Source organism: Schistocerca gregaria, unplaced genomic scaffold (genome assembly GCF_023897955.1).
Source record: "Schistocerca gregaria isolate iqSchGreg1 unplaced genomic scaffold, iqSchGreg1.2 ptg000925l, whole genome shotgun sequence".
Lineage (NCBI taxonomy): Eukaryota > Metazoa > Arthropoda > Insecta > Orthoptera > Acrididae > Schistocerca > Schistocerca gregaria.
This window is the reverse complement of record NW_026062282.1, coordinates 172868-185350: the sequence shown is the minus strand read 5'-3', so window position 1 is coordinate 185350 and position 12483 is coordinate 172868. Positions and strand designations below refer to the sequence as shown.

Here is a 12483-nt window from a genome sequence, read left to right as displayed (position 1 = left end):
CTCACGAGGCAGAGGATGTCGAATTCGTTCGATTTGATTGCCTCAACAATTCGCGTAATTGCCTGTGCCTGTTCGCACTCGCCGCTCGACGGCGCCAAGTATGCGTCGACGTACCGTACGAGGCGGTCTTCGCTTTGCGGCTGTAAACACATTTGATGACAACCTAACTCGCAAAAAAGTACGGCGGTATGAAACGTAAATATTACTGGCAAACAGAGGCCATGGAGCGTGTCTGAAAAAAAAAACGATTCACGATTATTGACATTTTTTTCTTTTTCCTAATTTCGGTATTTAATTCCGATTTATTTTTCTACTTCGGCCGCGATGCAGGCGCACACCCCCCGAAAGCACAAATTTAAGCGGTCGCTTCAGGAGAACTCGCGAAAAAGGGCGATCGTCATTCTAGAAGGCGCCTATCTGGAAGCCGCGAAAAGCAAAAAGGGAAACTACGAGTTGCTCAACAGTGACGATCACGCTACTCTGCTGAAGAAGCTGAACCGCGATTGGACGGAAGCCCGTCCCGATATCACGCACCAAGTACGACACGAAATGCGCGCCTCCACGACACTCAGCTGGTCCAAATGCGCATCCGTTGGCAGAAGTTTTTCCCAACGGAGACAGAACGTCGGGCACCGGTCTCACTGACTCTCCTTGTTCACATAATCCCGCGCGTGCGCCGTCGCCGCAGTGCCTGCTGACGCTACTGGACTCCCCCCTCAGCAAGGCTGGCCTTCTAGATGTCTACGTTCACACCAAAAAAAATGTTCTGATCGAAATCAACCCGCAAACGCGCATTCCAAGGACGTTTAAACGGTTTTCCGGCCTAATGAGTACGTCGCCGCGCGGCCCGCTCGACCGTGCGACCGCTAATCGCCCTTCGCGCTTGAAGCGGCCAAGCATAAGGGACATTGACTGACACAAACTAACCCGGTTCCCTGCGCTCCCTATTCGATAGCTCAGCTACTTCACGAAAACAAGATACAGTCCATTGCGGAAGAAGGCTCTAAAACACTGATGAAGGTCATCAAGAATCCCGTCACTCAGCACTTGCCTATCGGAATCCGAATTATAGGTACGGACGCTTCGACCTGTCAGATCAGCATAACACAAAGCTAGCCAAAAGGGCCCTCAGATCGACCGTCCGCGTCTATCGCCACAGCGGCAAGCGTTCTGCTGTTCCCTTTCGAAAAAGCCGGACCAACCTCGTCTGTCCCCGGAGGAGCAAGGGAAGCCGAACCAGTCGTTAACTTTTTTTTTTTTTCGTGCAGGTTGTTCCACCGAAGGTTCTCCGACCAGTTTAAAATCGTTTTCCGCTACCGTCGATGCGAGTCAGCCCATCGCCTTTATAGTTGGAGCCTATGCGAAAGGCAAGGACTTCTTTCCCTATGCAGAGGAACATATATCTATTTCCAGTTACCCTCTCTCCGCAAGTGTAGTTTGCAGTAAAATAGCCAACTGCATGGAGGATTTGTGGGACGTCACATAGGCTTATATCTGCACTCAAAAAATTTTTGTGCGCGTTGTGTTTCTGTCAGGTGGAGCGTTGCGCGCAATCTTTTGCAATGCGTGGCGATGTCTGCATATCGCTTTCACCTCTCCGGTGTGCTCACGATGAATGCCGGTGACTCGCCATTGCCCAAACCTGCACTTCTACATCGGTCCTTCCAAATCGTCAGTTCGGAAATGCAGTAGGCGCTCTTTCGACGATAGGCGCCGGTCAAAAGAGACCGACCAAGCACTCGCTTCTCATCAGTCCGTCAAGAAAATTTTGGCGCGCGTTTAGAAAAGGCCAATTCGAAAATGGTGCCTCTGTCGCTCGGTGATTTGAGCTGTACAGAAAATGCGAATTCCTGCACTGAACGTCTAGCTCTTCAGATGGAAACGAGAAGGAGCGATCCCTGTATTGAGCAGACACTATATGGGCGTTAAACGCACAACCTTGAGTGCAGCGATTTGAACCAAAGCGAGTATAGGGCCCTCGAGACGAGCATCGTGTGTACAGATTTTCATAAGACCTCTTGCATCACTCTGCACACTCTCTTGTTCGGTTCACCAGGTTGGTTCCTCATCGCTTTCATACATAGCTGTAACAAAATGCTAAGACCTACTATGGATACGTGCATTGGACAACGGTTCGTTCGTACTATGCTGCATTCCAACGCTCTCATCTGATTTCGACAAGTAAAAGAAACGGAGCAGCTATTTTTTTAGAAATATTCTGTGACGCGTCTTGCAACTGAACAACTTGCCCTACTCAAACACTTTATCTCTCCCTTTATCTCTCTTATGCCGTCACTCTCCTGTCGCCGTTTTTCTATTTTTTCTCTGGCTTGCTCTGTCAAAATTTATTGAAAACCCTATGCATTTCTTTTTTCTCACCTCTTGCGTTCAGCTTCTCAACACTTGCTTGCTTTATTCATTGTCCCCACTGTATCTATGCAAGAGGGGCGGTGTCGAGACCACAGAATGTCACCATACGGCAAGGAAATATACTTCACTGAAGCTCCGGGAATTTTTTAGCCACGAGTCCCAAGCAATACGTCTTCCCTATGTACGCCTCTCTGCCACAGCACGCTATCCTCCGGTCGATGGCAACCCGCTCTTTTCTTCGATCTGTTTTTGGCTTTATCTTTTTATTGAGACGAAACATTCTTTTTTATTGAAGCCTTTGATAGGCGCAGTGGCCAGCACAGCCTTCGCTCGGGCATCTCCCTGACTGAAATTTACGTGATGAACCTCGCTTGCTTGCTAGCCCCTTTTCAAATGTCGCAGTAATTCTATGTTTTACATTTCTTGATTCGTGCGGAATGAAGGACTTTATAGCTATCTTCTTCTTCTATCGTTCACCTAGTAGCAGTCGTCCCGTTCTGTAGCCTCTCGTCTTTACGGGGGCCGTCCGTCACGCCCGCTGCGATCTCTCTTTTGCCTGGCTTCACAAACTCATCCTTGTGTTTTTTTAATATTTTCTAAATTACTGTCGGCTGTTTTGCGGCGGTCAGCGCCAAACTCTTCACAGCTTCCTGCTGCCAACTACTCACGCGTTGGCAGTTTCTCTCCTACCTCTTTGCTGTGCAGTCTACATGTGAAGCAATAGATGGTGGGTAGAGGCCTGATTAATACTGGCAATACTTGCTTTCTAAACTCCGTAGTACAGGTATTGTGTCGGTTTGAGTTGCTCGTTTGCTACCCTCTGGATGTATCAATTTTCGAAGTGGATTTTCTCATCTGTGAGATGGGTGTCGATGGTTGAGAAAGGGTGACCGCTCTTTCTGGCGTGTTCGTCGTTGCTTTTTGCTTGAATGCTTTGGTTATCTGCTGGTTGTCTTCTTGTGTGTGCATAGTGCGTACACACGTACATTATGGCACAGGTTGGTGTGTTTTGTGAGGAGCTTTTGTCTGAGGTTGATTTTCGAAGCGAGAAGGTAGCTCATTTTTTGCACTTACCGGACTAGGCTCTGGCCGCGCTGCGGGTTTTTCGTTCCTATTTGGCCGAGCTGGCTTCCAGAGGGTTGTCTAGCGACTTGATTCAGTCTCTCAGAAGGACGTTGAATGGTACGCGACAGTCGGACGTGACTGGTGTGTGTGGGCCAGGATTGCAGTGGGAACAGCGGGAATTTTGAGGTGCGAGAGAGCGCCTTCTTTTCGGGGAGGGCTGCGGGGGTCCGACAGGCCTTTCGGTGCGGAACGCGAAGCGTAGAGGACCGATTTGGGAAGGGGGGATAGGCGGGCGACGCGACCGCTCGAGACGTCGTTTGTTTGTTTTGTTTTTCGTCGCTTGGAGCGGCATACAGCGGGCGATGCGCGTCCTAGATGTTACCGCAGGTGCATGAGTTAACAGGATTTTCGTGACGGACGACATTTGCACACACACATTTCTCTATGCATGTTTGTGTGGGGGTGTATATGGTTACGCGTGGAATGGCGTGTGTTGGGGGAGCACAGAGCTGGAGAGTTCGGATTCGCGCCCGTTGAGGCCGCCCTTGTTGGAGGAGAAGACGATCAAGGCGAGGTTCGTGACGGGGGAGCAGCAGGATCCTCACGAGCTGTTGATTTATATGTTGGACCATATACAAGCTACCGTGAGCGAGTGCCAGCGTACCTCGACAGACGAGGCGAAGAAGCTTGGTATGAGGGGCCTGTCCAGCGTGTTACATGGGGTGATAGAGTCCGAGTTGAGCGCGAAGAGGAGCGCGTGCCGGAGGGTGGTTGATCCGCTCTCGGCGGCGAGTGCCGCTGGTTTGCTGTCCTTTGTGAATTCGCCGAAGCTCGAGAGTTCCGTTTTGTTTCAGGGGGTGAGGAGGGATCTCTTTGACAGGTCCTGGTCTCGGGGAGAGGGTCGTTTCGATCGAGAGGTGGTTGGTGGCGCGAATGAGTCTAACGGTCGACGAATGGGGGCGACGTCTTCGCCGACAGGCGACAAAATGGAAGACGATGGTGGCGACGGTCTGTTGAGACAGAATCCTTTTTTCGGGAAGATGGAGAATACGTTGTATTGTTCCGCGTGTTGCCGTAGTTGGTCTTCGATTGAGACCATGTCCGTGCTTTCTCTGTATTTGCCATACAAAGACGCCTCTTCGTTCACGCTGTTTGATTGCTTCAGTCGTCTTTTCCAGAGTGAGAAAATCAAAAATTATCTCTGTCGCTATTGCCAGGAGGCGCGCACGGTCGAGAAGCGCTTGACGATTCTGAAGGCACCGGACCTGCTTTCTCTGCATTTCAACAGGCTGTGCTTGGTGGGTAGAGGGAGGAGGTTGAAAAAGATTTGCGGGAGGGTTGACTTTGGTTTGCACCTCAATGTTTCTTGGCTGACGAGTCGCTACTCTCTCCCGCCTTCGAGCGCGCTCCGATACAGTCTTAGCCCTGCGGAGGGTCTGTCCGCGTTCATCTCGAAGAGAGATAGGACGTTTGCGCTGTACTCGATGCCTACGGAGTTGGACCAGGGTGACTTGGAAGCGGTGCGACGGAGCTTTGATCGATCTCCTTCGGAATTTGGCGGGTTGTTTTGGAGTGATTCGGCGGGTTGTTCAGTGCCGGGGCTCGGACCGGCGAAGCTGGCGAGCTCGAGATCGGCGGCGGACAGTGCGGAGCGCGGAACGCCCTTGTCTTCTTCTTCGGAGTCGGGCGACGCGCTGACATCATCGACGACGGACTCTTTGGCGCTGGAAAGTTTCAATGACTGCAGCGATCCCTATTTTGATTACGTCCTTTCGGCTGTAATTGTCCACATCGGAAACGAGCGCGGCGGCCACTATGTTTGCTATCGTCCGGAGGACTTTGCTTCTCCACAGAAGGGTTGGGTCAAAATTTCGGACATGTCGCTTAGTTCTGTGCCATTTTCTTATGTGCAGCAGCAGGAGGCGTTTATGTTATTTTACCAGCGTAGGCAGTGTCTCTCTTCTCACTGGGGCCTGGTGAAGTCCCCGCGAGCGACCGCGAACGCCCTGGCGGCGGCGAGCGACGCTTCCGATGGCAACGTCGTAGATCTTCGAAATGGTGCCGGCGAGTCTTCGAGGATGAGCGCGCTGGCCGACGAGAGTTCCGTCGAAGATCCGTTCAGCCATTTGATAGACCAGTTTGGCGACGAATTTGCGCTGGACGGGTCCTGGCTAGTGGAGGACGAAGCTCTGAGTCAAGAACAAGTGGAAGATTTTTCGGAGCGACAAAATTTTTTTCAAGACGAACAACGAACGTTTACTCCAAATGGAATCCAGAATTCCGCTTCCGAAGTTGATGGTCTCCGGCGTTCCTCCGCATCGGTTGGCCCCCGTCTGCGGGGAATCTCGAACAGCTCAGGAGAGGGGGATGTCCGTCCTGGCGGTGAGCGTCTAGAAGGGGATTGTCATGGCGACTTTGCGCGTTCGAATGGTCAAAAGGAGGAAAATGGTTTTGTTCATCGCCGACAAGGCAAGGCGTGCGACGAGGGTCGTCGCCAGCAAGAGGGAGAGGACGTTCATCACGCAAACGGTCAAAGGGGTGTCTACGCCCACGATCAGAGCCACGTTGGTACTGTCGATCATGCGGAGTCATCTGTCGTCTATGATGCGTCCTCGCCTGTCTTTGATCGGAACGGCGAGTGTTCAGACAGCCCGGATGGCTCTCCCTTTCATCCTAAGCTCGTTAGAAGCGCAAACATGAGCAGCAACGAGCACCACGTTCTCCACCCCCAATTTTTCATAGAGTCAAAAATTCGCAGCCCTCCTCAGCGAATTGCCAACGTTTCTCCTAAACCGCCCTCGTCCTGCGACTCCTCTCCCTCTTATCACTGCGACCGTCCCCTCCAATCGCGAGCCTGACGCGCCTCTCTTTCCGCGCGCTGGGCCGCTTGGCTCCGCGACACGCGCGTTTCTCGCCCGGGGCCTCGAAACTCGAGTCGAGCCGACTCTCGACCGCGCCGAGCGAGCCAGCGGTCGCCCGGGGCGCCCTCCGACGCGCACGCTTTCCCGCGCGGCACGCCGAGGCTTTCGAAAGAGCGGTCTTCGCGGGAGACGAACGGGCGCGCCGATTCGTTCCATAGAGACGCCTTTTCGCTCGCATCTGAGAAAAAAGAAAAAAAAAAGAAGAGCAGACTTGTTCGACTTGAGGCGGCTATGCCGAGCTCGGGCGCTCGGGGTGCGCGCGACAGCACTTTTTTTTTTTTGGAATTTGTGTACATACAAAAGCAAAAAGGCAAGTGAGAGGGGAGGGTAGGGTTGTTTTTTTTTACTCAATATCCCTTTTTTTTGATTTGGGTTCGTATTCGGCGGCGGCGTTTTCTTCGGTGGTTGAGACTTGTGGGTCAGAGGTGTTGTGGTTCTCTTGGAGGGGGGGCTCCGTGTGGTCGAGGTGTTCGGAAGACCTTTTTTTTGCTGAGGCGTTGTCTGCTTCTTCTTGGCGGGGCGATGCGGATTCTTCTCTCGGACTGGCGGTTGGCGCGGGTGAAGGGGACTTGGAGAGCTCGTTGCCCGAACAGGGTGTGGGTTCCGCCGGTCTTTCTGGCTGGGAGACGCAGTAGATCCAGGAGTCGATGACGGCGGGAGAGTAGATGCCCTTGTCCTTCCACATGGTGAGTAGTTCGTTTATCTTACCGGCGTGCTCTCCGTAGGTGGTTTTCATGTGTCGAATCATGCTGCTGAGGTGGGGCAAAAACCCGGTAGAAATCTTATCGGCCTTGCTTTGAGGCGCGTCGGACGGGGTGCGCAGGACCTTCAGGCCGGTCTGGAGGGACTCGTTGACGACGTAGAGCACGTTGACGCAGGAGCTTAGGCTGTCGGCGCGCTGTAGAAAGTAAGTTTTGAAATAGGACGAAATGGAGGAGATTTTGTCTCGATGTCGAAAGACCCAGTCTGCGGCCGATTCGATTTTTTCTCTGGTTTGGGATAGGCTGCCCAAGATGATCAGCAGTTCTTCTTCTTCGCCGGGAGAGAGTCTAGAGGGGACGGGTGGAGGCGAGGAGCTGGAGTCTATGGGGTCTGGTTGCTCCCAGGGGGGGACGGTCGACAGGTTCTGGTCGGCCTTGGCCGCCGGACAGGGAGACGTGATAGGGGGGGCTGAGGGGGGAGGGGGTGTTAGTCAGGTTCTGGGTACAGTAAAAAAAATTTTTTTTTTGTACCTGTCAAGTCAACGTAGTGGTCTTTTCGCCTGGCTTGGTCTAGTTTCCAGTGGTAGTATTTGGAGCCGGGCCCGTCTTTTAGGAAGGCGAACCTTGGGTTGTTTGCCTGTTTTTCTCTTACCATGGCCTCCAGCTCGGGGCCCTTTTTGACGATGCTGTCCACGAGCTTGTCGATGACGTCCTTCACGTCGGGGGGTGGGGGCGTAGGTGGGGGTTGGCTTCTGGTTCTCGAGTCGATTTGGTGATGGTGGTACATGAGGTTGCCGTCGTGCCTCATGTCTGGGTCGCCTTTGGCCGTGTTGCCCTCGATGTTAGTGGACCAAGAGGGGTGGTTCGAGGGTCCGACAGAGGATCCGTTGCCTCCCGAGGTGGGGCTGGTTTTGTCCATTCTTTCTTCTCTTTGCTTGCCGTAGTTGACTCGAACGGGTTGGTCTCGAATTAGAGTGCCGTTCATGCGGTCTTTGGCCTCGATGGCGCTTTCGAGGTGAGCGAAGTTGATGAAAGCGCAGTTTCTCGCTGGCAAGACGCGAATTCGCTCTATCACTCCGAACTGTCGGAAGGCCGCTCTGAGTTCTTCTTCTGTGATGCTGGGGTCTAGCTGTCCCACCCAGATGTTTGGAGAGGGCTGCACGTTGTCTTCGCGAGAGCCGCTAGTTCGCATCATAAAGTCGTTGGCTTGTGCCTTTCCCCATCCGACTTTGACGGGAGAGTTCTTGATTGTGAGTCCGAACGTTCCGTAATGAGCGGCGGTGCTCGCGTCCAGGTCGTAGTAGGTGACAAAAGCGCAGTTTTTGTTACTCAAAATGCGGATGCTGCGAATTCGACCGAATATTTCGAACACGGCTCGAATGTCTTGTTCTGTGCAGTCCCAAGGTAGGTTGCCGACCCACAGCGTGGTCGACGGGACCATGCGTTCCTGGCGGTCCATGTGGGCGTGGGCCATCTGGTCGACGTTCATTTGATACGCCACGTTCCTCAGGCCCTGATACGCCTCCTGGTACGGATACGCCGAATAAGAAGTGGGATTCGCACTCGCCTGTTGGTACTGCTGCCACTGCGCCATGTACTGCGCCCATGCCTCAGGATTTTGCTGGTAATAGTGGTAATACGCAGAGTAGTCGTAACCCTGTTGTTGCATGGGCTGAGCCGCCTGCGAACCCGCGTTGTGCTGATCGGACTCCTAAACACACATGTTTCCCAGCGCGCATTTTGTTTCCGGTCCGGCGTTCGCCGCAAGGACCCGCGCGCCCGAACGAAGACGAGGAACGACCCGATTCGAAGATCCGTAAGCATCTAGAACAAATCAAAACAAGCAGTCCGCCACGGCGCATCTTCTCGCAAACAACCACCCCTTTCCTACGCGAAAGGCCGCAGAAGCGAGAAACAAGTGTCCGCCGTACCATCGAAACGAGGCTGAAATTAGAACCAGAGACTCCAGATGTCTGCGGGCAAGTCGCAGGCCAAGCAGCTCAGGCAACCTGCACAGACCGATTGCGATTCAAAGCAGAATATGTGTGTTCGATGTTCTGTATGCTCAGGTTACAAACGGTTTGTATACGATTTTTGCTAAAAAAATAAATACCGCAAAAAATAACCCAACAATGAGAGAACAACCTGTTCGCGTTCGCCCTTCGTCACGCGCACCCCCTCCCGGGGGAAGCGAGCCCCCCCGGAAAAACGGCCGCCCCTCACCTCGCCACGCCCGCGCGCGGCGAGAGCGCGCAACCGACGAACTCGACGTCGCCCTCGAAGCTCCTCGCGCCCCCCCCGCCTCCGTTCTAGCCCCGCGCGCCCAACGCCGACTCCCACCACCGCACCCCCCCCCCCCTTTCAACCTACGCGCGGAGACACTTTTTTATTTTTTTATTTTTTTAAACCCTTTCAGCCCAAAATCTATTTCAATTGAGCATCGCTATCTGAGCATTTTTGCCACATTCCTCTTTGGTCCGCGCACTTCAAGAGACCTCGCACCGTCTAAACTCGACTCCATCCAAATCCCCACCTACCCGACATCTCGTATGTAAGAAACAGGCGCCCGCGCGCCGCGCGAAAAACTCGAGACTCTGCTCCCTCACACGGCCGTTTTTTTTCCCCCTCGCAGCGCGTCATGAACCCGGCATCCGTCACCGTCCGCGACGTAGCTCCCAGTCAGCTTATCACCGCGTACGCTCAACACCTGAAGAAGAGCGGGGGCATCCAACTCCCGCCCTGGGTCGACGTCGTCAAAACGGCTGTGGGCAAAGAACTCTCGCCCTACGATAGCGACTGGTACTACGTCCGCGCCGCGTCCATGCTGCGAAAAATATACCTGAACAAGAGCGTCGGAATCGGCTCGTTCCGAAAAATCTACGGCGCGGCCAAGACCAACGGCCTTCGACCGCAGCACTTCGCCCTGGGATCGGGATCCATCGCCCGATCCATCCTGCGAAACCTGGAAACGATGAGGCTCATCGAGAAACACCCCAAAGGGTACGCCGCCTTTTCCGTCGCAATACAAAAGCACACACTCTCCCACACACCCAAACTAACCGCCGCAATCCGCCTCCAGCGGCAGAAGAATCACGGCAGAAGGAAGGCGAGACCTCGACAGTGTCGCTCGCAGCATAAAACAGCGCCTGGCAGCCAACTCCTAGACGCGCCGCCCCCATCGAGTAAAAACAAAAAATAAAAAATGTATACGAAATGATGTAATGACTTTCGCAATCTTTTTCTGTATTACGTCTCGTATCAGCTCCCTCGGTGTTTTGGTGTCAAACTCCTAATTTTCATTCGGCTGAAGCGGAATTTTCGTCCGTCTTGTCTACCAACTCGAACTCCACGTTGGATAGGTTGTTGCTGAGGTTCACGTGGGAAATAGTGCGCGTCGAAGGCCGAATTTTCCCCCACTTGTCAACGACCAATCTCATGTAGAACTTGGCCATCTCGATCTTCGCGTTGATGATCTCGAGCACGGCCCCTTCTTGTGCGAGCTTGATGTCGTCTGCGGGTCGCGCAGGGGGCAGGCAAATAAGCAACATGTCAGAGGGACCTTCGGAGTGCAAGAAAAAAAAAAAATTTTTGCTCGAAGAGCATATGTACCATCGCACAGAGTGAGGATCAGACATCCAGTCTCGTCACCAACCAAGGCTTCGCTGTATTCTTTAGACGTGTTATCTGACCTTTTTTGGGTCAGAAGGTGACGCGTCTTGTACACCTTCACGATAACATCTATGTACGTCTGGCATGGAGCCAGGGTTTTAACCTTAACCCCTGTTTTGGCGTTCCATAAGGAGTTGCCGAGCGTAAGTGGCGGAAGCGGTCAGAGGGTAGGGTATGCGGCGCAGGACGGACGTTCTGGGCATGAGGGGCGCCTTTCTTAGGCGAAATTTCAAACTCTGTGTGCTCTCTTTTCGATATTTAAGGCGAGATTGATCACGGACCGCTTTGAACTTACATTTCGGCTGTTGGAGCTTGTTCGAAGTAGGGGTCGACATATCTACGCGCAAGCTTGTGGACTGGGTCTGAGCCGGATTTGTATGAGAGAAAAAATGTATATCTGAATAAATTATATTACTCCCGCTGCGTCTATTAGAGGCGTCGAAGAGATTTTTTTTTAATGACTAGAGACAAAGGGGCTTTGGTTGCGCTTGCCGTTCTCAGCCAATTTTACACGAATCGACGTTTGTTGTTTGTCGCGGTGCGTCCTCTCGGCGTTCGGAACGAGTCTCGTTCAAACCGAATCACGGCTCGCCCTCCCCCGTATTGTTGTAGTTCGCTCCATTTTTGGTAAAGCGACACACAGAACCGGGGCAACCAGAGCTTCTGATCGACTTGGATCGGTGGCTCTTTGGCCGCGCAGGCAAAGGCGGGACTGCGATGGCCGCGCAAACGTGGTCAGTTCGCCCCCTCCGTGGCCGTGGGGACTCTCTCGTTGACGAGGTAGCAAATACCCTCTTAAATGCGTCGTCGCCAAGGATCTCAGAACTTACTCGTGACGCGCCTTTTTTTGAGCTTCTGCGCGCTCAGAGCTTCCGTGAGCCATCGCCGGATCCCGTCAACGCTTCGAAGACGTCTCTTCTCCTCTGCTTCACTTCTCTGATTAGGAAGATTGAGTCCACCTTCGACCTCAAGTCGGCGCTCTCTGCGAAGCGCTGGTCACTTCGGGTGCAGAGCTCTTCCCCTTCCAACCCCCTACTTCGGCCGCGCGCGCCCTACGTCGCTGACGGCTCGAGAAACGGAAATTGCTCGCGTGGTGATTATTTGCACTGTCACTTTCTTTTCTGTTTACTCAATTTTCGAGAATGAGAGAGAAGGGCTGTCGCGCATGTCCGCGCGCTCCTCGAGCCGATTCCGTCAAGTCGCTCGATCCGGAAGAGCCTGTCAAGGCGCGCCCACGCTGCACCTCGGTTCTCGAAATTTGAGCGCGGTGACCAACTCCCAAACGCTTTTTTTGCGCCCCGGCGCAGAAAGCGGTGGCGGACTCGCCACCGCGCCGGTCGAAACCCCAGCGCGCGAAGAGCCTCTGGCGGCTGCTGCGCGACTCGAACCAGCGTCGCTGTGCGCGCACGCGCTTCTACATGCATGTCATCCGCTTGCACTGGAAAAATTTTCCGCACGAAGTTCGCGGTCGCGTGTCCGAGGGGCCCTCCCAGAGCGCCACCCCGGGGCCTCGCCGGACGGGGGTCCCAAAGCGCAGCGGCAACGCGTCAAAGCCTGGGGACGACAGAGAAGCGCGAACGGCACGTCAAAAAACAACGAGCACACGCGCGCCGCGCGCCAACTCCGGTCCCTTTTCGCTCTGGAAGTGGGCGCGACGAAAAAACGGCCAGGGCGAGTCTCAGCGATTCGGTTTTCCAGGCTGTCACGAACGTGCGCACATGCACATTTTTTTTGTGTTACAACGTTTGTCACGTTTG

The 12483-nt window shown here is 53.7% G+C and overlaps 5 protein-coding genes across 5 annotated transcripts; 3 read left to right on the top strand and 2 right to left on the bottom strand.

Moving 5' to 3' along the window:
• Positions 1-307: 307 nt before the first annotated feature.
• Positions 308-2216, top strand: LOC126325507 (ribosomal RNA small subunit methyltransferase NEP1-like). The gene is made up of 4 exons (XM_049995216.1): positions 308-537; positions 689-830; positions 956-1072; positions 1269-2216. The coding sequence occupies exons 1-4, from the start codon at positions 325-327 to the stop codon at positions 1484-1486; spliced, it is 690 nt and encodes a 229-aa protein (XP_049851173.1). The 5' UTR covers positions 308-324; the 3' UTR covers positions 1487-2216.
• A 787-nt stretch (positions 2217-3003) lies between these two features.
• Positions 3004-6707, top strand: LOC126325492 (uncharacterized). The gene is made up of 3 exons (XM_049995198.1): positions 3004-3154; positions 3453-3552; positions 3943-6707. Exons 1-3 carry the CDS (start codon positions 3095-3097, stop codon positions 6291-6293), a joined length of 2511 nt encoding a protein of 836 aa, XP_049851155.1. The 5' UTR covers positions 3004-3094; the 3' UTR covers positions 6294-6707.
• On the bottom strand, positions 6673-9140 carry LOC126325495 (uncharacterized). Its single transcript, XM_049995201.1, has 3 exons — positions 8989-9140; positions 7589-8768; positions 6673-7526 (listed from the first exon to the last, which is right to left on the bottom strand). The coding sequence occupies exons 1-3, from the start codon at positions 8989-8991 to the stop codon at positions 6700-6702; spliced, it is 2010 nt and encodes a 669-aa protein (XP_049851158.1). The 5' UTR covers positions 8992-9140; the 3' UTR covers positions 6673-6699.
• Positions 9141-9488: 348 nt separating this feature from the next.
• On the top strand, positions 9489-10274 carry LOC126325509 (uncharacterized). Its single transcript, XM_049995217.1, has 3 exons — positions 9489-9604; positions 9690-10057; positions 10137-10274. Exons 2-3 carry the CDS (start codon positions 9696-9698, stop codon positions 10219-10221), a joined length of 447 nt encoding a protein of 148 aa, XP_049851174.1. The 5' UTR covers positions 9489-9604; positions 9690-9695; the 3' UTR covers positions 10222-10274.
• An 11-nt stretch (positions 10275-10285) lies between these two features.
• Positions 10286-11099, bottom strand: LOC126325510 (uncharacterized). The gene is made up of 3 exons (XM_049995218.1): positions 11022-11099; positions 10667-10837; positions 10286-10568 (listed from the first exon to the last, which is right to left on the bottom strand). Exons 1-3 carry the CDS (start codon positions 11059-11061, stop codon positions 10354-10356), a joined length of 426 nt encoding a protein of 141 aa, XP_049851175.1. The 5' UTR covers positions 11062-11099; the 3' UTR covers positions 10286-10353.
• Positions 11100-12483: the final 1384 nt, after the last annotated feature.

Bases quoted from the DNA above. Each gene is read 5' to 3' on its own strand.
- LOC126325492 (XM_049995198.1), top strand. From the start codon at position 3,095: ATGGTGGGTAGAGGCCTGATTAATACTGGCAATACTTGCTTTCTAAAC. The intron at 3,155-3,452 runs GTATTGTGTCGG...TTACCGGACTAG, and splicing joins TTCTAAACTCCGTAGTACAG to GCTCTGGCCGCGCTGCGGGT. The intron at 3,553-3,942 runs GTACGCGACAGT...GGGGGAGCACAG, and splicing joins TCTCAGAAGGACGTTGAATG to AGCTGGAGAGTTCGGATTCG.
- LOC126325509 (XM_049995217.1), top strand. From the start codon at position 9,696: ATGAACCCGGCATCCGTCACCGTCCGCGACGTAGCTCCCAGTCAGCTT. The intron at 10,058-10,136 runs GTACGCCGCCTT...ATCCGCCTCCAG, and splicing joins ATCGAGAAACACCCCAAAGG to CGGCAGAAGAATCACGGCAG.
- LOC126325495 (XM_049995201.1), bottom strand. The intron at 7,527-7,588 runs GTACAAAAAAAA...CTCCCCCCTCAG, and splicing joins CCACTACGTTGACTTGACAG to CCCCCCCTATCACGTCTCCC.
- LOC126325507 (XM_049995216.1), top strand. From the start codon at position 325: ATGCAGGCGCACACCCCCCGAAAGCACAAATTTAAGCGGTCGCTTCAG. The intron at 538-688 runs GTACGACACGAA...CCGTCGCCGCAG, and splicing joins GTCCCGATATCACGCACCAA to TGCCTGCTGACGCTACTGGA. The intron at 1,073-1,268 runs GTACGGACGCTT...TTTTTCGTGCAG, and splicing joins TATCGGAATCCGAATTATAG to GTTGTTCCACCGAAGGTTCT.
- LOC126325510 (XM_049995218.1), bottom strand. From the start codon at position 11,061: ATGTCGACCCCTACTTCGAACAAGCTCCAACAGCCGAAAT. The intron at 10,838-11,021 runs GTAAGTTCAAAG...ACGCCAAAACAG, and splicing joins CAAGCTCCAACAGCCGAAAT to GGGTTAAGGTTAAAACCCTG. The intron at 10,569-10,666 runs GTACATATGCTC...CGCGACCCGCAG, and splicing joins GATCCTCACTCTGTGCGATG to ACGACATCAAGCTCGCACAA.